This window comes from Delphinapterus leucas, chromosome 7 (genome assembly GCF_059928025.1).
Source record: "Delphinapterus leucas isolate spDelLeu-1000000601 "Yukka" chromosome 7, BTC_Dleu_Yukka2, whole genome shotgun sequence".
Taxonomy (NCBI): Eukaryota; Metazoa; Chordata; class Mammalia; order Artiodactyla; family Monodontidae; genus Delphinapterus; species Delphinapterus leucas.
Genome location: NC_143135.1, coordinates 77750564 through 77774962, shown reverse-complemented (window position 1 = coordinate 77774962; position 24399 = coordinate 77750564). Strand labels below are relative to the sequence as shown.

Sequence of the window (24399 nt, the reverse complement as noted above, 5' to 3'; positions counted from 1 at the left end):
ATGGCTGAATGGATTAAAAGAACCCCACTAGATCCAACAGTATGCTGCCTATAAAAGAATCATTTTAGTTTTAAGGACACAGAAAGGTTGAAAATGAAAAGATATAAAAGGTGTTCTATGCAAATGGTAATCAAAAGTAATGAGGAATGGTTATACTTACATAAAATAAAATAGACTTTCAGTCAAAATCAGTGACAAGAGACAAAGATCACTGTAGGTAGTGATGAAGGGGTCAACTCATTAAAAGTACACAAAACAATTGTAAATTTATATGCAACAAACATTGAAGCATCTAAATATTTAAAGCAAATATTAACATAACTAAAGGAAGAAACAGAGAGCAATACAATAATAGTAGGGGACTTCAATATCCCACTTTCAAGACTGGCTAGATCATCCAGACAGAAAGTTAATAAGGAAAAAGGAGACCTGAATAACACTATACACTAAATGCCAGATGTGGCTAAAATTAGATTATAACCAGAAGACATATTTCCTATCCTTGCACTAAACTACTACATACCTGGCAAATACCTAATATCTAGCCCGATTTTCAAACCATGTGAACTGGGTCTTTCCAAACATGCTAGCTTATACAAACATTTCCTCTTTGGAGGGCTTATTATTTGCTCTTCTCATTTGGTATTCCCTGAAGTTGTTTTTCTTTTGCACTTGTCTTGTCTCTCCAGTGAGAATGTCAGCACTTTAAGAACAAAAACTAGAATACTTCCAAGAATCCTCTAAAAATGTCATGAATCTTAGTAGATACATAATATTTATTAACTTTCTAGCACTTTTTTCTATGACCTCAGAAGTCCTTTGTTTACATACTTCAATTCTTAATATTCTTACAAAAAAATCCTATCCTACATTTGGAATATTTTCATACATACTTGGTGGATCAGCATTTTCATCTCCAGGAGTATCTGAAGTTGACAATAGCTATGAAACAGGAGAAAAAAATAATAGATAAAATCAGAAATCTCAAACAACCTGAACATAGCAACATTAAGATAAGTTTATCTTAATTACTGTATACACGCTTTTGAAAACATACTTCAATTTGCTATGTTTTACTTTAATCATCAAAAAACATTTCCTTATACATCACCCAATTCCAAATTAGAATTCAAGTATTTCTCTAGTTTCAAGAAAACAGGAAAAAGTATTAATGGTTTCTCATCCCACTTAGAAAGTCATATTTCAGCTGAATCACTCTCAGAGACTCCAAACTGCTAACAAGTTATTTTGTTTTTCTCAAAAATATGGAGGAGACACTAAGGACTCTTCTCCAACCCCACCACAAATTTGTACAGTGGCAGGTTGAGTGATTTTTCAAAAAAAAGGAAAAAAGAGTCTTTTTTTAAAAGCCCCTGAACAAACATGTCCATTAAGATGGACACAAAACATGTAACTATAATTAATGAGAAAACAGATGTAATTGTCACTTCTAATCATATTTGTAATTATTATCTAGGAGAACTCAATGTTGCCAATTATAAAAACATATTTACCTGTTCAAGAAGATGAGGATACCTAGCTTGAATCTCATCAACAAACTCCCGCCCTTTCATGCGTATCAAGAACTCACACCTAAAACGTAAGAGGAAAAATTTTTAAGTTCTTTTATATCAAAAATATAATCTGATTATTCTAGAAAAGTGGCTTTCAAATTATTTGATTGTACCCCAAAGTACAAACATTTTACATCACAACCTAGTACATATACACATCTAACAGGAACAAAACTCTCATACAATATTACAAATTCTTACTATGCATTGATGCATTGTCATATTTTGTTTGATTGCACTAATACAATCACAACAATAAAAAGGTCTGGATCTCAAAGGAGCACAAGCTAAGGCTTGAAAAATACTGTTCTAGATAATTTACTTTAGGGACTTAACATAGCAGAAACTTTAATTTGCTATTCCTAAAATGTGATCTTTCACAAAATATCTGCTAATCTATCTCCATTGTCCACTCTACCATTATACTTAACACAAACCCTCTCTCTAAAAAATAGAGAATCAAGTATTTTCATCTATACATGTGACAGTGTTTCCCAAATACTCGCTTTCAAACTACTAGAATTTCTCAATGGTGTTCCAGGAAGTTCATATAACATGAACTTCTGTTTCTGTTTCTTCTCTTTTGTTTTTTCAACAAACGGTGCTAGACAACTTGATATAATATGCAAAAAACAAGCCTTGATTTATGTCCATAGTATACACAAAAACAAACTAAAAATGAATCATATGCCTAAATACAAAACCTGTCAATTTAACTTCTAGAAGAAAACACAGGAGAAAATCTTTTCTTTTTCTTCTAATTTTTATTTTATTTATTTATTTTTGGCTGTGTTGGTCTTCGTTGCTGCACGCGGGCTTTCTCTAGTTGCGGCAAGCTGGGGCTACTCTTCGTTGCGGTGCACGAGCTTCTCACTGCAGTGGCTTCTCCTGTTGCGGAGCATGGGCTCTAGGCACAGGACTTCAGTAGTTGCTGCTCACGGGCTCTAGAGCACAGGCTCAGTAGTTGTGGCACACAGGCGTAGCTGCTCATGCATGTGGGATCTTCCTGGACCAGGGATTGAACCTGTGTCGCCTGCATTGGCAGGCAGATTCTTATCCACTGCACCACCAGGGAAACCCTAGGAGAAAATCTTTCTGTCCTTAGGTTAGGTAAAGATTTTTTAGCTAAGAGACCAACAGCACAATCCATAAAAGATAAAATTGATAAACTGACATCTTCAAAATTAAAAACTTCTGCTCATCAAATACACTAATAAGAAAAGGAAAGACAAGCCACAGACTGCAAAAGACATCTGATATAAGACTTGTATCCAGAATATATTGAAAAGTCTTGGAACTTAGTAATGAAAACAAAAAAAAATTTAAAAGAGACACTGCATCAAAGAAAATACAGTTCCAAGGATGAAGAACCCACAGATACAGAGGGCTGACTGTACTATGTCATATGAGGGACTTGAGCATCCATGAATTTTGGTTTCTTGAGGGGAATCCCTGGGAGTGTCCTGGAACCAATCCCCCACTGATACTGAGGGACAACTGTATATAGATGGCAAATAAGAAGCTCACCATCATTAATCATTAAGGAAATGCTAATTAAAATCACAGTGAAATACCACTACACATCAATTAGAATGGTTAAAATCAAAAAGACTGACAATACCGTGTGTCATTAAGAATCTGGAATTCTTAGAGGTATCATACATTCCTGGTGGGAATTTAAAATGGTACAGCCACTTCAGAAAACGATTTGGCAGTTCCTGCTAAAGTTACAATAGTAAACAAAACTTGCCATCCAACCCACTAATCCCACTCCTAAGTACAACATTTACCTAAGCAAAACAAAAACATATGTTCACAAAGGTTTATTCATGTTTAGAGTGGCTTTATTCATTATTGCCCCAAATGTCCTTCAACTGGTAAATGGTTAGATTTAGTAGAGATCATGTAAGCATGCTCAAGACTCAAGTTCATCATGCAGAGAATACAGCTTGTCATTGTTCATGATCTTAATATAGTTCTAAAGTATTTTTATTCTGGGACTAACTTATATTCATAACGACTAAAGACAGGAAGTATAATGAACATTGGCTGCCCCGTATTTCCCCCTTCTCCAATAAATTCTATGAGGACAGAGATTTTTGTCTGTCTTATTCACTGATATATTCCCAGCATCTAAAATAGTTATCAGGGGGATATAGGGAAATAGGTGAAAGGGATTAACAGGTACAAACCTGAGTTATAAAATAAATAAGCCATGGGGATGTAATATACAGCATAAAGAATATGGTCATAATATTGCAATAACTCTGTATGGGGACAGATGGTTACTAGGCTTATCATGGTAACAATTTCATAATGTATGCAAATATCAAATCACCATGTAGTACACCTCAAACTAATATAATATTGTGTCACATATTTCAATTAAAAAAAAAGATATTAGAAGGGAAAAAAAGATCCTCATGATGATGTCTGATTTCCCATCATTACTTTCAACTATTTATTCCTAGGACTCTTGCCTTCAGACAATGCTGTTACTGTCATGAATTATCATGCTCAATCGAAATGAATCCCAGTATTCTTCCTGGTCTGCTGCAAAATCTGCATTTGTCTGCCTATTAATTTCATTTTCAACCTCATATGCAATGGTACCACAATTTTTGCCTTTCACTTTAATTTGGTTCTTCTTTCTTTTGCTTTGGCTTGATTTTTTATTTGACTCCACACTGTTGTGTAAATACCAATACTGATGAAAAACAGAAATTCCTTTTGTATATAGAAATGTAAACCCTATTACCTCTTCTTTCAAATGATTATTACTAAAAATGTTAAGAGGGAAAAAATAAAATAAAACAGTATCCAGTAGGCATATAAATATTTAATTAATGAATAAATTGTGTGAAATACAGTGATAATGATTATCCACTTTAGTTTTTCATTTTCTGAGATTAAAGATTATCCACAATTGAAATTTGTTGCTTACAAAAAGCACCACTGGCCTTTTCCCTTACTTAACCATCTAAAACAAAACACAAATTACAGAAGTAAACCAAGATTTTGTTTGGTTTTGTTTTATAAAGGACAAAATGTAGCAACTGAAACACTGGAATTGGAAAGCTGTTTCTGTCTTTTTAATACAGTATTAAATTTCAAATTATATGTACATACTCTCATAGAGCCAAGCACAATCAAATCACTTAAAATTCTGACAATCAGGAATTCTCTGGTGGACCAGTGGTTAGGACTCAGCCCTTCCACTGCTGTGGCCTGGGTTCCAACCCTGGCTGGGGAACTAAGATCCCGCAAGCCATGTGGTGGGGCCAAAAATAAAAAAAGAAAAGAAAATACAATTCTGACAATGGAACATGCTTTTTTCCTACAATAATAATTTAAAGTAAACAAAATATGTATCACTTTTGAGAATTAAAAAGTCACAATTTATCTTGATACATTATGAATATTAAAGAGGTTCAAGAGATTCCTCATTATTGTGAAAGGCACTCACCAGTCAAAACATTACCTACATGATGTGATTCCACTTTTATATAAAGTACCTAGCATGGTCAAATTCATAGAGACAGAAAGCAGAATGGTGGTTGCTAGGGGCTGCAGGGACGGAGGGATGAGGAATTAATGAAATGAGTACAAGATTCAGTCTGGGAAGATTTTTAAAAAGTCTGGAAATAGATGGTGGTAATGAATGAGGAATAATGTAAATGTACTTAATGTCATAGAACTGTATACTTAAAAATGGTTAAAATGGCAAATTTTATGTTAGGTACATTTTACAATTTTTTTAAAAGACCGTATTATCTATTTCAACTCCCTCATTTTACAAATGAGGAAAGGATCAAAGGTGTCACATGACTTGTCCAAGTTCACATAGCTACTCAGTAACAAAGACAGAATTAATTTCTAATTCTATTTCCATCAACAGCACTGCCTCTAAATTCTTTCTATGCTATAGTAAAAAATAGGACATAGTGGGAGAAACAGAGTGACTAAAGGGAGATATTTGACATATCGTGACAAGATAAAATTGTACAGAGAAAAAATAATTTACAATTATAATCAGACTTAATACTGATTGTACAATCAGCTTTCATTATATGCATTTTTGTACTTATCCTATTCCTAGATCCATTTCATGTCCCTTCTTATTTTCCTTTTTCCTTATCTTTTTCTTACTTATCTCCTTTTCATTCTATTTTACATATTTTTATAATACTTAAGTCTTCTTTAAAGCAAAATGGAAAACATAATGAAACGTATGGCCATAATTGTAAGTGAGTCATCAAGAATAAGTTAAATTATATCCTGAATACATGGCTTACAAAAGAAGAAATCATACAACATTCTACAACATTTTGTACCAAAACAATTAATGTTACAATTTGGTGTTTTAAAAAGGCTAATTCCCTAATGGTATAAAGAAGCTTTGTTATATTGAAATGTAAACTTAATCATGCAAGCATGCCTACTCATTTTTTTTTTTTTTTTTTTTTTTTTACTACTCATTTTAAGCACAGAATTTGTGTAGAAATACCTTTCAAAACAATTACCTTGGAAACCACTTGGCGTGTTCAACCCATGGGTCATCTCCAGATTCCCAACACCTTAAGCCACCGTCACAACAAAAGCATTTGACATCATCATTGCGACCTAAAGAAAACACAATAATAAAACTGAATATATACGTGTCCTAATATATAAATCAAAATGAACTAGATAAAATGTATAGCTATACATTTTCTTACCCACATAATAGAAACCAGCACTTGCAAGCTGCTCAGGCTGAACTGGTACAGTTGAAGGCCAGTACATAAATGTTCTCAGTCGAGCTGCATGTGTCTGCATGCTCAAATTTGAAATGCTAAACCTCAGCGTTTCCAGAGAATTTTCCAAAAATGGACAGTTGGGGAAATGTCTCCGGTGTTCTGACACAGCATCATCCTTTGGTTCCCAGTTACTTAGAGTCCCACCACAGGCAAAGCAGGCTACTCTATCTCCAGGTCCTATATAATAAAAGCCAGCTCTTGCCAATTCTGATGGTGACAAAAAGGTTAATGGCCACATCTGGTAAGTAAGAAATCTCGCTTCTTCAGTACTCATGGCATAACTGTAGGGGTTAGTCCTCATTGGGGAAAAGTCTTCAACTGCTCTAGAATTAACAGGGTTTGGTGAAAGGTTGGAATAAGAACCACTGAACAAGCTACTATGTTCCAAAGTAGGTAATAATGAATGTGTAAAATTGTTTCTCATTGAAGAGGAAACATTTTTAGAGGTGGATTCCAGACTAGTAACAGAAACTAGATTCTGAATAAAGCTACAGCTAGGATACAGTTGTTTATGCTTTTCAATAGGATTGTCTCCTTGTTTCCAGTTATCCAGCATCAGGCCACAACAAAAGCATTTGACTTTGTCATTCACACCAGTGTAATAAAAACCAGCACGAGCAAGACTCCTTTCTGAGACAGGAACACCAACGGGGAAAGTTGAATATGTAGACATTCGGTAGAGTTCACATGAAAAGTCATATTTCATTTTTTGTTTGTTGACAGTTGTCCAATTTGACAAGATCGTGCTATCTTCCATCATACTCTTAATTTTTTGATACAAGGGATCTGGGAAAAGTCTTTGGGAGGTAGTTTTGTGCATGAGTCATTTTACTTTTTGACTGCTAAAACCCTTCACGTGACAATTCTCTTCCCTTCACATTAGATTTTTTCCATAAAAAAGAATCAAATGATAGGCCCCTACTAATGGAAAATTCACTACACCTTCTTTACTGGATTTATACCTGAGTTGATACTCAGGTAGGATGAATATCTCTCCTAAATTATGAAGATACTATTTAATACTCTCTGGGATTATATTAACTCAAATGTTATTTGCTCGTTATTTGGTGTAATACTGACCTAATAGCCTGAAAGAAGCTGACACACCTCCAAAAATATGCTAAGACTCCTTGACTTTTCAAGGAGGTTTATATTCCAAAAATTCTAAACAAGGATAGAATACCTAAATTATGCCTTTAATTTGCTTTCGGTTACAAGCTACAAAGCCAGGATATCAAGCCAATTAATGACTATGCTACAAGAGGAAAAAACTATATGCAGGCTTCTTTCCCTATGAGCACTTTAACATATTTTTTTTTAATCTTCTTTTATTCTAGTAAACAAGAAGAATTAAAGTCTTCATATGGTCACATTATCTAAAGGCCAATTTCACAAAGTTTATCATCATAGTATTTACTTAAGAAGGTTAAACTAGCTTCAGCTAACAACTTTTGGAGATGTCAACACCTACAAGTGTTGTTGAACCTAAACCTGTTATACTGCGTACAATGTCAAATGAAATGAATTTTGCTTAAAACTCACAAACTGCTAACTCTTCTGTCTTTGTTAAATATTGTCTGTATTTGTTTCCATTTCCTGCAGCATCATTATTATGTTGTCTTTCTTCCTAACTTTGCCTACCACTTTAGTATACTTGATCAAATGAAGGTATTTTCTCCATAAACTAGTTAACCATAAAATTTCCACACTTGAAACTTCTTACAAAAATATTAAATAACTTGTCTTTCATTTAAGAATCATGCATCTATAATATCATTCATTTTGTAATTAAAGGTAAATCAATTTATCAAGGTACAGCTTGTCCTTTCTAGTGTTATCACAAATGCCTAAGGTACTGTATTACCAACAAAATTACTGCTCATGCATAATAAACCAGTAATTAACTCTACTAGCCTTCTTTCTGAAAACCCTTCATATTTTAAAAGTATAATTCATACACAAAATTACACTCCACAGAATTCAAACTATATCCCTTTATAAAGTTTCTGAGTCTCCATAATAGGATTTATTACTGCAGGGGGAAAAATGAGGGGGAAAAAGTAGACTCTTCAGGGCTGTAAATCTGAAAAGAAAAAACAAACGCTATTTTAGAAAACTGTATTTTCACGATGAATACAATTTATATTCTTTTCAATTTATTCAGTAAATTCTAAAAGTGATTTACACTTTAGATAATACAGCTTCATTCAGCTATTTGTCAACAAAACTAATTAGAAAAGCTTTTAATCAAAATAAATGCAATATACTCCCCGTAGCACTAAGAATACTTTTTTTAATGCACAACTTTGAAGACAGATGGACACAGAAACATATTTTGGCCTTGGTCTCCTCCCCTCTTCTGGTGACAACTTTTAATAGTTTAAGGATAATATCTCTGGCAGTTTGCTACAGGCAAAGGGGGACTAGTGGTGAAAGAGACTGCACCCATCAGCAACAGTGCAGCAGCCATTTAGATGGCATAATAGACTGTAACGTTAATTTTTTAATGTCAAGTCTCTCCAGGACTAGGCAAACTGACCAGTGAGAGTAAATGCATCAGGAACCCACCCATAAAACCCTACAACTCTACAATGCCCTCACAATTCCAAAGCAACAACCACAGAAAGCAACTTGAAAACAATATACAGTAACGGCTTGTGAAACACTGGCCTTGGGAATGTGACTACTTGCATGAATGCTTTCGTTACACCAGAACTTGGTGTCCTGTCTTTACAGATTTTTATCTACAAGCACCGTACGGTGGATTTGCCCTCTTTAGGCAAACTGTGGCTTTGGGGGTTGAAGGCGGGAGACAAACTGCAAGGGAAAATAAGAGAAACTATGGAATTTACCTATTAATTTCCCGGAGCTATTTCTCACAATACACAATAGACTACTAAAGTGGCAGAGCGCGGTTGCAACTATCTGATATAGGGAATCTGCCGCCACACAACTGTCTCCGTTTGAACATACTAAACAAAGGAATACCGAGGGTTAAGTTTAAAATCCTGCAAAAACTTGACGAACATCTTGGTCAGAGTCCAAGGGCCGGAGAAGTGGGCGGCGGCCAGAGCAGACTTGCAAACAGGTCAACTGAAAAAAAATTATTTTCGACAGCAAGTCTTGGAGCTGGAGCTTCCGAATTAAACAGCCTCGGCGAGAGTGAAGAGTAGAGAACAGAGAGCTCACTGCGACCCCCGGCCTCGGCCCCCGGCCCTGTCTTCCGTCACCCAACTGCAGCCTCAGGGAAGCGGGCCCCCGCGGCCCGCGCGCCCCCACCCGCCTCGCGCGGCCGGGGCCCGGAAGGAGCTGCACTCACCGCTGGGCCGGCGTAGCAAACGCGGAAACGGCGCGGCAGTCTGGATCCTCCACAGCCCCGAGAGCTGCTACGCCGACAGAATAAGAAGCCGGACAGCTCGTCTCCGGTGCTCACAAAGCCCCCCGCCCGCGCAGGGCCCACGCCGACGCGCAGTGACGACAGCGCGCCGGCCGGGATCGCGTCATGCCGCGCGAGGGCGCCGGGGCGTCTGCAGGCGAAGAGCGGCCCGAAGCGGGCGCTAGGCCGTACGCAGTCTGTTAGCCCGCGGGGGCGGCGGGGCCGGGCGTCCCCTCGGCGTTCCAACCTTTAATTTCGCCGCGTGAGCACTTTTGACGTTTCCTTCCCTCGCAGTTCCTGACATTCTCCTGAGGGGGACGTGGCGAAGCGTGAGCCGTAGATTGTGAATCGCGGGAAGCCCTGCGGAAACGCCCCAGCGCGGGCGGTGAGCGCCTCCCCCGCGTCACCCGGTTGGGGTCTAGCCCCAGCCGGATTCCTCTAGTGGGGCCTCCCCTCGGCGTGGGTGACCGCGTCGTCCGGGGGTGGAGTCAACCCGGCGGCGTTTCGGCTTCGATTAAGTGAACGGTTGTAACCGTTTTCCTCAGCAGCTTTGTGATGTCAATCTTAAACAGCTGGCCGTGAAAATGGAAAAAAGACGAGGGTTGGAAAGCAGAACAGCATCAGAGGATTAATTGTGAAGCTTTGATTTTATAGTCTTTTGGGGAGTATATCTATTTTATAATCAACCACTGTATCTTTTAGTTTTAAACTTTTGTTTTTCTGTTCTGGAGGCGAATGCACTGACGAAAGTGTCCTAATTTCAGAAGCTCATCACTAGCAACGGTTCGGTGCTTCAGGCCAGGCTTCACTCCCCTTTTTTTTTTCCTGAATGTGACTAGGATGGAGTGTATACATTCATATACGTGTGTATATATAAATCATACGTGAACCACAGAGGAGCCCTGTATCAATGACATGTTTCATTTCATATCAATGACTAGTTAACTGATAGAAAAATTGTAAATACAAAATCTTGGTTTTCCTAGTCAGGGACGTTTTTCTCCCCCCCTCTCTAGCAGTGCGGTGAACACAGTAAATATTTGCTGCATTGCAGCGAGAGAATTTTTTAGTTTATGTTCCGTGAAGACACTCTTTGTCAATGAAATCAGATGTTTTCTTCTTTCAGGGGAACTCCAGGGGGCAAATATTTCAAAAACTTCCAAATAACAAGCCACTTAATTAGGCAGCCGGGGGAATTCCAAGACCCTGAACCGTTTCCCATTTCCTGTCCCTGTCATTTCTGCATGCCAATCAGTCACAGAATAGGGCTTCTGTTCCAGTGTTAATAGTAAAAAGAAAGTATTTGTAACAGTTTGTGATACAGAGAAAAGAAATGCCATGGCTCCCAATGACTAAAAACTTACAAATATGCACATGAGTTTTGATAGTAGTTCAGTATGTAGTTCAAGTTGCAATTTCTGGGAAAGTTACGGGACTTTTATGTGTGGGAAAATATATATTAGCAAGAATTGTTCGTTCTGGATTCAAGATTATTAAAGATTATTTCTCTCTTTCAGTTCTTGTCCTTACCAAAAAAGTATAGGGGAAAATTCATATTTCAAAAACTCAAAGTCCTTATATATTTTCCCCAAGAAACCACGTAATAACATTCAGGTATAATAAATACTACTTTACAACTTTTAATCCTATATAACCTTGTAGTTGAGTGTTAAATTTATTCAGTTATCCACTTATTCAGTTAATCTTTTTCATAGTTCCAGTGTAGAATTGCTGGTGATTTTTAAAAATAAGTTGTGTTTTTCTGCTGAGGTTGCTATACTAATATTTTTCACATTTATGTAGAAAAATATTTACAGGATCCAAGACAATTTGAGGAGGAATATAAGACTGAAGGGGCTTGTCCACTAGATAAGTTATATATAAAGTCATAGTAATTCAGATAGTATTAGCACAAGGATGGACAAATAAAAGAGCAAGATAAATAGCCCAGAAAAGATATGTATGTATATGTGAATTTGATATATGACATTGGTATTACATATCAGTGAGAAAAGGATTAACTGGTCAATAAGTAATACTGAATGAATGGTTATTCTAATGAAAAATAAAATTAGATAATCACCTAACTGTTAAAAAAAATTCCTGATGGATAAAGACCCTAAAAGTGAACAGCTATGATTGTGAATCAAAACATATTTTTTGAGTTATAATCCATTGCAGTTATTGTAGGCCATAGTAGACCAATGGGAGCTTATTCACGTTGGCTCCTGAGTCCTTTTGACATGGCCATAGTAGTCTTTGATTGCTTTGTTGGCTGGCTTTGTACATTTCTTACCCAATACCTATAATTAACCATTTATTCAAAGTGCTCTGGTTCCTTTAGTGGGAAATGATATATAAAGACCATAATCTGAATGTTTGTGGTACTAATTGTTATTGAGTTGTATTGTTTTTATAACCTGTTCTGTGGACACAGTTGGGTAAATATGGCCTTTTGGTTTTTTTAATAAAAAGCATCATGAACTCTAACTTCCAATTCAAATTCAGGAATTCAAGGTTTCATTTAACCTCATTGATTGTACAGCTCCCTTCCTTCCTGCACACGGAAAAATCCTTACTCTCACCTGTACTCCCTTCCTGCCCTGTAGGCAATGATTTAAACATTTTTTTAATGTTTTTTTATTCTAAAAATAGGGTTTATGCACATTTATCCATACCTCCCTTTTTCTTAGATAACTGGTAGCATACTTTTTTCCACCTTTTTTTACTTACTAATAAATTATGGAGATCACTCAATACTAGTATATATAGAGAGAGATTCCTCATTTCTGCACAGTACTCCATTGTGTAGATGTAGCACAATATATTCAACTAGTCCCTGTTGATGAAAAAATCATTTGATCTAAGAAAGAAATGGAAATTTTACTTGAGCCAAATTTTTAAAAAATAAATTTATATACTTTATTTATTTTTGGCTGCATTGGGTTTTAGTTGCTGCGTGCAGACTTTCTCTGGTTGTGGTGAGTTGTTGGGGGGCTACTCTTCGTTGCGGTACATGGGCTTCTCATTTTGGTGGCTTCTCTTGTTGCGGAGCACGGGCTCTGGGCATGCGGGCTTCAGCAGTTGTGGCACGTGGACACTAGAGCGCAGGCTCAGTAGTTGTGGCACACGGGCTTAGTTGCTCTGTGGCATGTGGGATCTTCCCGGACCAGGGCTTGAACCCATGTCCCCTGCATTGGAAGCTGGATTCTTAACCACTGTGCCACCAGGAAAGCCCACTTGTGCCAAATTGAGGGTTATAACCCAGGAACAGTCTCTCAGAAAGCTCCAAGAACTGTTCTGCCTTTTACAGGTCAAAGCACAGTTGTATAAGTTTTTGAGACAGAGGGCTGTATGTTAAATGATGTATTATTGACAGTTAATATAATCTAGCATGTAGTGGGTCATGGGTCATTGTGGCCCCATATAAGATTAAGAAGGAATGTTATCTTGTAAGGAGTTGGCTTGTTGGGGCTAGGAGAATGTTGCTCTTTATTGTTGAGCAGGTATTCCTGCCAATGGAGAGGTTTGGTTGATGCATAATGCAGATACACAATGCACAGTAGAGGTGGGAAGAGGGGACCAAAGAGCAGAGAAAATTTTTTTATGTTTAAATTTTTCTTGTTTTGCCATAAAATATAATTTTATTTCATATACCATAATGTATTCAACTACTTCCCTATTGATGGACATCTGGGTGGTTTCCAATCTTTTGCTATTACAAATAATGCTGTAATGAATAGTTATGGATATCTTGTTTTAGGATATGTTCCAGAAGTTGGATTCTTAGGTCAAATAGCAAATTCATACGTAATTTTGCTAAGTATGATCAAATACCCCTCCCCCTCCATGGAACTGTTGGCATTTTGCAACCCAGTCAGCAATGTATGTAAATTCCTTTTTTCTACACAGTTTCATCAGGGGAGTATGTTGTCAAACTTTTGGATTTTTGCCAGTCTGTTAAATAGAATCTCAGTATGGTTTTAATTTCATTGCTGTGTTATGAATAAGATCGATAATCTTTTTAGTGTATCAATTGCATATGTAATGGTTTATTTTTTTGAAAGTATAAAGGAATGTTAGGATTGATTATGTGGTATTATTAAAGAAAAATTATTCTGACACTTGTTAAAACATTAACAAGTAAGGAACTACAAGTAAGGAAGACTTTATTCAAGACTACTGCAATAAGAGCATTGCAATGGGGGAGAGAGATCAGGCTCAACTCTGAATACAGCAAAGATAGCTGAGGATTTGTAGCCAAACAATGGAATGAAGGGGTCAGTGGAAGAAAAATTACTTAGTGGAGACATCAAGGGCAGGTGGATTCTTGCTGAAGATTGGCCAAGGGCTTATACATCAAAAGTGGAAGATAAAGAATTTAGTCAGATATCAAGGGTGGGAGCATTCTCACTAACCTGACTTAGCAGGATTCTTGCTAAGACTGGGCTAGACAGGCCAAAGATGGGGTGGGGGGTGACAAATGGAGACGGCACTGACTTAAATCTACATAACAAACTTTACCCTGGTTTACCATGCTTTTCCTGGTAATTTCCACATAACTGGCTTCCTCACACCCTTCTTTCTCTCTTTTGTCTTGAGCTGAAAATGGTATTTAAGCCTGTGGCTTAGTCCACCTCAGGGAGTTACTCATTTTTCCCTGGGTATCTCCCATGTATACATGAGGTATATATGTGAAACTTCTGTTGGTTTTTCTTGTTAATCAGTCTTTTACTACAGGGGTGTCAGCCAAGAACTCAGAAAGGTAGAGGGAAAATTATTTTTTTCTCCCCTACGTTAGTATATACCGTAGGGAAGGAAAAATCTCTTCCTATGCCCATTTTAGGTTCTCCAGCTGGGGTCCTGTAAACTAGACTAGCCAAAAATATATTAGCAAGAGAAAAACAAGCTAATTAATACGTGCATTGCACATGTACCAATAAGAACCCTCAGTGATGAGAAACCTTAAAGAGAGGGTTAGAACTTGGGTTTTAATACCAACAAAGGAAAAGAGGTTTGGAGCTTCTGGGTGAGAGAGGCAAGTTATAGGAAGGTCACCAAGAAAAGCATGGTAAACAAGAGCTGTTTAGTGAGGTTTGTTATGCAAATTTGAGTCCTTGCCTTCTCCTTTGATAAGAGTTTTAAGAGTACTTCTCTTTCAGATACTGAAGAGGGAGACACCTCTACAAATGGAAATTTACTTTAGAGCTTTTCTTGATAAATCTCAATACCCTTTAGCTCAAAATAATCCATTTGCCAAAAGTACATTTTGGGGTGGCATACTCTGTTACCCCTCAGTACATGAATGAAATGTATACTTCCCTGAATTTTTGAAGTATTAAAAAAATTCAATAAACAAAACCCAACACATTAAGAACTTGGAAATTTTGGCCACATCACAATTTTCTTCCCCAACGTCTAGTTACTTAAAACATCCCAAGCATTACCTTTCTACCTGTTGAAAAAAAAACACTATATATCTATCTTCATCATGACAGCTTTAAAATTTTGTTGTCTGTAGCAAGTCAAAATTTTTAAATATCAGAAATATTTAAAAGCTTAATTAGCGAACTTTATTTAATATAAAGTAGAATCTCAGCAGCTCTAATTGAAAAAAATCAATGAGTTAAAAGTTAGGATGATAAAGGTTTACATAAATGGATTAAAAATAGCCCCTGCATATTGGCCCTATATTTTTTACTTCATAGCAGATTGGGACCACTAGCTCAAAAGCTTGCCTCTGCCAAATTCAAATTTTTACACATCTAATTGCTTTAACTATATCCTAAATAACCATATTTTAAGCCATTTAGAGCCTGCCTGTTTTGCATGCCCAGCATCCGCAAGACAAACCTCAGCTTAAGAACCCAAGTCACTGCTACCCTTCCGAGATCCATGACTAAGCTGTCTGCAACATCACCTAGCTATGTAAGCCTCCTCTCTGGTACCCCTCTTGCCTGGGAGTTCCCTTGTCCTCTTCCCCTTATGGTGGTGGCCCCACACCTGACTCTGGAAGGTCGCCTGTTGTGAGGGATTTCCCCTTGTCCGAACCTGCCAAGCACACCGAAATAAAGCTTGTTGTGTGCTACTGCCACCTGGTGGTCTTTTCTTTAATAAGTCCTGAAATCCTCGAACTCACAACAAAAGGAAAAGCCTTAGGATTGGAGAAAAATAGTCACAAGAAGTCATGTTGGCAAACGCAAGGCATAGAGGACCTTGTTCTTTCTATGCATATTTCCTGTCAAGGGAGGAGAAGATAAAAGACTTCTAGGATCCAAAAAGCTGATGCAGATCTAGAGAAAGTTTTTCCTGTGGTTTTCCTGAAAATAATCATGTGAGAGAAACTGAGAAGTTGAATCTGTAGTAGAATTATTTGAAAGCCTTAGTAAAGTGCGACAAATAAAACTTCAAGTGACTTAGAAATTTGAGCTCTCTTCACAACATAGGTAAACTATGTTAGTGAAAACATACCCTTTTATAGATGACAGTGCAAAATCATTCGTCTTTGAAATATGTGCAATATGTCACAAAAACTTGGGCATTACAGTGAAACAGATTTTGCTTTAATCTCTGCTGTTTCTCCTTGAGTAACATGCCTTTGAATAAATTATTTAACTCTTTCATTCATTTAAGAATCATGGAGATGAGTGGCCAAGATAACAGAGTAGGAAGACCCTGAGCTCATCTCGTCCCATGGGCAAACCAAAATTACAACTATTTACAAAGCAACTATTGATAAGAAAGACTGGAATCTAGAAGAAAAGATTGTCTACAACTAAAGTTATAAAGAAGGAACCACAATGAGATGGGTAGCATGGGAGGAGACACAGTATAGTCCTGACCCATACCCCCTGGTGGGTGATCCACAAAGGGGAGGATGATTACAATTACAGAGGTTCTCCCCAAGGAACCCCACATAGGGCTCCCCATCCCAGGGGTCCTATACCTGGAAGATGAACCTCCAGAATATTTGGCTTTGAAGGCTAGTGGGGCTTACTTTGGGGAGAGCCAGAGGGTTGTGGGAAATAGAGACTCCACACTTAAAGGGCACATACAAAATCTTACATGTTCCAGGACCCAGGGCAGAAGCAGTAATTTGAAATGAGCCTGGGTCAGAGCCACCTGATGATCTTGGAGAGCCTCCTGGAGAGGCAGGAGGCAAATGGAGCTCACCCTTGAGACATAGACAACCACATTTGGCAGCTCATTCTACCCCTAGGACACTGGTGCTGGCAAGTGCCATTTTGGAATCCTCACTCTAGCTTCTTAGCATCAGGACTAATAAGGCAGGCTGCCTTAAGACCACTGAGCCCACAGACATCCTGGGATATGGTCATATCCAACAGAGGGTCCAGGACCTGGCTCCACACACCAGTGAGCCAGCACTAGCCCCAAGAACCCCAGGACCCTGCAGCTAGAGACCTTGGGACACAGCTCCACCCACCAGTGGGCCTGTACTAGCCTTGGGACCAGCCTCACCCACCAGTGGGCAGGCACCAGTCCCAGGATCTCGAAGCCTGCCCACCAGGGAGCTGACACTAGCCTTGGAACCAGCCACCCACCAGTGAGCAGACACCAGCCCCAGGACCCCCTGGGACCCGGCTCCACCCATCAGTGGGTCAATATACCAACTTCAGAACCCCAGCGCCCTGCAGCCAGAGATGCCAGGACCAAGCTCCATCTACCAGGCCAGAACCAGCCCCAGGAACCCCTGGGCCTTGGCCTTACCCACGAGTAGGTGGGCACAAGCCCTAGGACCACTGCAGCCCCACAGCCTGCCGTAGCAGGACCCAGCCCATCCACCAACAAGCCAACACCAGCTCTGAGACACATTGGGCCAATTAACCAGCTGCCCCAGGATCTGGCCCCATCCACCAGTGGGCTGACACAAGCCTTCAGGGCACCCCAGACCCCACAGGCAGCACCCACCCACCAGCAGACCAAACAAGCTCCAGAACCCCTAGGGCCCTACAGCCAATAATCCCAGGACACTGCTCTGCCCGCCAGTGGGCTGGCACTAGTCCCAGGAATACAACAACACACATACTGCCTTGTCAGCACCCAGCCAACCCACCAGCAGACTTGCCCCAGCCCCAGGACCCCCTGTGCCCTGGCCCTGCCCACCATCAGGTCAACACCAATTCTGGGAACCTTGGGCCTATCAGCCAGTGGCCCCAGGATCTGGCCCCACCTACTAGGGGGCTGACACTAGTTTCAGGACCACAGGGTTTTGCACCCAGAGAACCCAGGACATGGCTCTGACTACCAGTGACCAGCACAAGCCCCAGGACATCCTGAGCCCAGGCTCTGCCCACCAGCAGGCCAACACCAGCTACAAGAGACTGAACCCCTCAGCCAGCCACTCTGGGATCCAGCCCCACTCACAGGTGGGCCAGCAGCCCACAGAGCTTGCAGCAAGCCACATCAGGAACTGGTCTCGCCCACCAGCAGGCTGACACTAGATCTAGAAACCCTGGCCCTGTAACCTGGTTCTACCCACCAGTGAGCCTGTACTAGCCCTGGGAACCCCATGAGGCTCTGCAGCCAGCCGCCCCATGACCCAGCCCCACCAACCAGTGGCCAGCAGTCTACACACTGGGAAGAACTTGGCAACCAACCAAACTGGGGGCCAGCCACACCTACTAGACCACACAAAGTAGTCAGCCCACCACAACAGAGGACCAATGCAGTCCACATTGGGGGCACCTCTAGAGTGTATAGCTCTCGTGACCAGAGGGGAGTGTGCTGCTGGGATGTGTAAGATGGCTCCTACAAAAGGCCACTTCTCCAAGGTTAGGAAACATAATCAACCTATCAGATACACAGAAATAAAAACAGCAAATTAGGCAAAATGAGGTGACAGAGGAACATAAAGATGATCAAAGAACTCAGGAGAATATAGAATGGACAGAGATGTTAGACGTTTTTAACAAGAGTTAGTTAGAAAATATAAAGAAGAACCAGAGATGAATACAAAAACTGAAATGAAAAATATAGTAGAAGGAATCAAGAGTAGATTAGATGCAATAGAGGAAAAAATCAGTGAGCTGGAAGACAGAATAATGGAAATCACTGATGCTGAAAAGAAAAAAGAAAACAATAAAAAGAAATGAGGACAGTTTAAGAGATCTCTAAGACAACATCAAGTGCACTAATATTCACATTACAAGGGTCCCAGAAGGAAAAGAGAGAGAAAGGGGCAGAAAACATATTTGAAGACATAATAGCTGAAAAATTCCCCAACCTGGGAAAGGAAACAGGCACACAGATCCAAGAAGCACAGATAGTCACAAACAGGATTAACCCAAAGAGGACCACACCAAGACATAATTAAAATGTCAAAAATTAAAGAGAGAATATTAAAAGAAGCAAGAGAAAAGCAACAATACAAAGGAACTTCCCTAAGGCTATCAGCTGACTTTTCAGCAGAAACCCTGCAGGCCAGAATGGAGTGGCATGATTTATTTATTTATTCATTCATTTATTTATTTGGTTGTGCTGCACAGCTTGTGGGATCTTAGTTGCCCAACCAGGGATCAAACCCATGACCCCTGCATTGGAAGCATGGATTCTTAACCACTGGACCATCAGGGAAGTCCCTGGCATGATATATTTAAAGTGATGAAAGGGAGAAACCTATAACCAAGAATACTCTACCCCTCAAGGCTCTCATTCAGATTTGATGGAGAGATCAAAATCTTTACAGACAAGCAAAAGCTAAGAGTTCAGCACAACAAACCAGCTTTACAAGAAATGTTAAAAGGACTTCTCTAAGTGAAAAAGAAAAGGCCACAACTAGAAACATGAAAATTATGAAATAAAAAATCTCATTGGTAAAGGCAAATATACAGTAAATGTAGGAAATCAACCATGTATAAAGCTAGTAGGAAGGCTAAAAGACAAAAGTAGTAAAGTCATCTATATCTGTAATAAGTGGTTAAGGGATACACAAAATAAAAATATATAAAGTATGTCAAAAAGAGTAAATGGGGGAAAGAGGAGTAAAAATGCAGGGTTGTTAAAATGCATTTGAAATTAAGAGATCACAACTTAATATAATCATATATATGATTATATATATATATATATATATATATACATATGTATAGATAGATAGATAGATAGATAGATTGCTACATATAAACCTCATGGTAACCACAAACCAAAAATCTATAATAGATACACACACACAAAAGAAAGGAATCCAAACATAGCACTAAAGATAGTCATCAAATCACAAAGAAAGAGAACAAAAGAAGAAGAAAGAACAACAACAACAAAAACAACCCCCCAAAATTAACAAAATTGCAAGAAGTACATACCTATCAATAATTACGTTAAATGTAAATGGACTAAATACTTCAATCAAAAGACATAGAGTGGCTGAATAGACACAAAAACAAAACCTATATTTATGTGGTCTACAAGAGACACATTTCAGATCTAAAGGCACAGTCTGAAAATGAGAGGATGGAAAAAGGTATTCCATGCAAATGGCAATGAAAAGAAAGCTGGGGTAGCAATATTTATGTCAGACAAAATGGACTTTAAAATAAAGAGTGTAACAAGAGACAAAGAAGGACATTACATAATGCTCAAGGGACCAATACAAGAAGAAGATATAACAATTGTAAATACATATGTATCCGACATAGGAGCACCTAAATACATAAAGAAAATGTTAACAGACATAAAGAGACAAACTGACAGTAACACAATATTAGTAGGGGACTTTAACACCCCATTTACATCAATCAACAGATCATTCAGACACAGAATCAATAAGGAAACACTGGCCTTAAATGACACATTAGACCAAATTGACTTAATAGATATATACAGAACATTCTACCCAACAATGGCAGAATACACATTCTTTTCAAGTGCACATGGGACATTCTCCAGGATAGATCACATGCCAGGCCACAAAACAAGTCTCAATAAATTAAAAAAAACTGAAATTATATCAAGCATCTTTTCCAACCACAATTCTATAAGACTCGATATCAACTACAAGACAAAAAACTGCAAAAAACACACAAATATGTGGAGATTAAACAGCATGCTACTAAACAATGAAAGGATAAGAGAAAAGAATTAAAAATACCTGGAGACAAATGAAAAAAAAATGATGATCCAAAATCTATCGCATGTAGGAAAAACATTTCTAAGAGGGAAGTTTACCTCGATAAAAGCCTACCTCAGGAAACAAGAAAAATCTCAAATAAACTACCTAACCTTACACCTAAAAGAACTAGAAAAAGAAGAACAAACAAAATCCAAAGTTAATATAAGGAAAGAAATCATAAAGATCAGAGCATAAATAAAGTAAATAGAGATGGAGAAAACAATAGAAAAGATCAGTAAAACTAAGAGCTGGTTCCTTGAAAAGATAAACAAAATTGATAAACTGTTAGCCAGACTTGCAAGAAACAAAGAGAGGACCCAAATCAATAAAATCAGAAACAAGAGAGAAGTTACAAATGATACCACAGAAATACAAAAGATTGTAAGAGATTACTATGAAGAATTATACACCAATAAAATGGACAACCTAGAAGAAATGGACAAATTCCTAGAAACGCACAATCTCCCAACATTGAATCAGGAAAAAGTAGAAAATAAGGACAGACCAATTACTAGTAATGAAATTGAATCAGTAATTAAAGAAAAAAAAAGCTTCCAACAAACAAAAGTCCAGGACCAGATGACTTCATATGTGAATTCTACCAAACGTTTAAAGAAGAATTAACACCTATCCTTCTCAAACTATTCCAAAAACTTGCAGAGGCAGGGACACTTCCCAACTAATTTATGAGGCCAGCATCACCCTGATATCAAACGAGACAAAGATATTACAAAAAAAGAAAATTACAGGCCAATATCACTGACGAACATAGGTACAAAACTCCTCAACAAAATACTAGCAAACCAAATCTAACAATACATTAAAAGGATCATTATCAAGTGAGATTTATACCACAGATGCAAGGATGATTCAATATCCACAAATCAATCAATGTGACAGATCACATTAACAAACTGAAGAATAAAAAATCATTTGATCATCTCAATAGATGCAGAAAAAGCTTTTGACAAAATTCAACATCAATTTACAATAAAAACTCTCCAGAAAGTGGGTATAGATGGAACATACCTCAACATAATAAAGGCCATATATAACAAACTGACAGCTAACATCATACTCAATGGTGAAAAACTGAAAACATTTCCTCTAAGAACAGGAACATGACAAGGGTGCCCACTCTCACCACTTTTATTCAACATAGTATTATCAATAGAAGTCCTAGCCACAGCGATCAGAGAAGAAAAATAAATAAAAGGAGTCCAAGTCGAAAGAAGTGAAACTGTCACTGTTTGCAGATGATATGATACTATACATAGAAAATTCTAAAGACACCCCCCAGAAACTACTTGAGCTCATCAACAATTTGGTGAAATTGTAGGATACAAAATTAACAAATAGAAATCTGTTGCATTTCTTTACACTAACAATGAACAAGAGAAATTAAGAAAACAATCCCATTTACCATCACATTAGAAAGAATAAAATACCTAGGAATAAGTCTAACTAATCTAACTGAGGAAATAAAGACCTGTGCTTGGAAAACTATAAGACACTGATGAGAGAAATTGAAAATGACACCAAATGGAAAGATATACTATGTTCATGGATTGGAAGAATTAATATTGTTAAAATGCCCGTACTGTCCAAGGCAATCTACAGATTCAATGCAATCACTATCAAAATACCAATGGCATTTTCACAGAACTAAAACAAATAAATCTAAAATTTGTATGAAAACACAGAAGACTTCAAATAGCTAAAACAATCTTAAGAAAGAACAAAGCTACAGGTATCATGCTCCCTGATTTCAAACTACACTACAAAGCTACAGTCATCAAAACAGTATGGCACTAGCACAAAAACAGACACATAGATCAATGGAACAAAATAGAGAGCTCAGAAATGAACCCAAACTTATATGGGCAATTAATGTATGACAAAGGAGGCAAGAATATACAATGGGGAAAAGACAGCCTCTTCAATCATTTGTGAAAACTGGACTGCTACATGCAAAAGAATCAAACTGGACTACTGTCTCACTCTATGCACAAAAATAAATTCAAAATGGATTAAAGACTTAAATGTAAGACTTGAAATCATAAAACTTCTAGAAGAAAACATAGGCAGTACACTCTTTGACAACGGTCTTTGTAATATTATTTGGATCTGTCTCCTCAGGCAAAAGAAACAAATGGCACTACATCAAATTAAAAAGCCTTTGCACAGCAAAGGAAACAATCAAGAAAACAAAAAGGCCACTTACTGAATGGGAGAAAATATTTGCAAACGATATACTGATAAGGGGTTACTATGCAAAATATGCAAATAACTCATACAACTAAACATCAAAAAAAAAAAAACACGAAAACCCCACAAACAATCCATTTAAAAATGGGCAGAGGATCTGAATAAACATTGTTCCAAGGAAGACATACAGATGGCCAACAAGCATATGAAAAAATGTTCAACATTGCCAATTATTAGTGAAATGCAAATCAAAACAACAATGAAATATCACCTCACACCTGTCAGAATGGCTGTCATCAAAACAGCCACAAATAAATGTTGGTAAGAATTTGGAGAAAAAGGAATCCTGTACACTGTTGGTGGCAATGTAAATTGGTACAGCTACTATAGAAAACAGTATGGAGATTCCTCAAAAAATTACGAATAGAACTACCATATGATCCAGCAACAGCACTTCTGGACATTTATCCGAAGAAAACAAAAACACTAGAATATATATGCACTCCTATGTTCATTGCAGCATTACTTACAGTAGTCGAGATATGGAAGCAACCTAAGTGTCCATCAAGAGATGACTGGATAAAGAAGATGTGCTATATATACATACAATGGAATATTACTAAGCCATAAAAAAGAAGGAAGTCTTGTTATTTGTGACAACATGGATGGACCTAGAGGGTATTATGCTAGGTGAAAAAATTTAGACAAAGACAAATACCATATGATTTCACTTATATGTGTAATCTAAAAACACAAAAGAAATGAGCAAACATAACAAAACATAAACAGAGTTATAGTATAGAGAACAAGGAGGTATATGCCAGAGGGGAGGAGGGCAGGGGGAGAAAAGAACTAGGTGAGGGAAGTTAAGAAACACAAATTTCTAGTTGCAAAATAAATGAGTCATGGGTATTAAATGTATTATACCTAAGTACTAGGGATGTAACATACAACATGATAAATATAATCAACACTGTTGTATGTTATATATGAAAGTGAGAGTAAATTCCTGGAGTTCTCATCATAAGAAGAAAAATTTTTTTCTATTTCTTTAATTGTGCACCTATAGGAGACAATGGATGTTTATTAAACTTGTCATAGTCGCTTCATGATGTATGTAAAGCAAATCATTATGCTGGATATCTTAAACTTATATAGTACTGTATGTCAATTATATCTCAATAAACCTGGAATAAAAAAGAATCGTGGAGTACATACCATGTGCACAAATTCTAAGGACAGTGCAAATAAAAAACAGTCCCTTCCCAAGAGCTCACAAACTAGCAAAAGAGACCAATAAATGAACCCTGTACA

General features: G+C 37.8%; 1 protein-coding gene across 2 annotated transcripts in view; it reads right to left on the bottom strand.

Moving 5' to 3' along the window:
• The window catches only part of BIRC2 (baculoviral IAP repeat containing 2), a 42522-nt gene extending 32348 nt beyond the window's left edge, over nucleotides 1-10174 (bottom strand). The window contains exons 1-5 of one of the 2 annotated variants that reach the window (XM_022562059.3): nucleotides 9693-10174; nucleotides 6293-8456; nucleotides 6098-6197; nucleotides 1515-1593; nucleotides 894-942 (exon numbers count right to left, since the gene is read on the bottom strand). In XM_022562059.3, coding sequence (XP_022417767.1) covers nucleotides 894-942; nucleotides 1515-1593; nucleotides 6098-6197; nucleotides 6293-7193 — 1129 coding nt within the window. In that variant the 5' untranslated portion in view covers nucleotides 7194-8456; nucleotides 9693-10174. Of the gene's footprint in view, nucleotides 1-893; nucleotides 943-1514; nucleotides 1594-6097; nucleotides 6198-6292; nucleotides 8457-9225; nucleotides 9576-9692 lie in introns of those variants that run through there. The other variant, XM_022562060.3, reaches the window with a different exon arrangement.
• Nucleotides 10175-24399: the final 14225 nt, after the last annotated feature.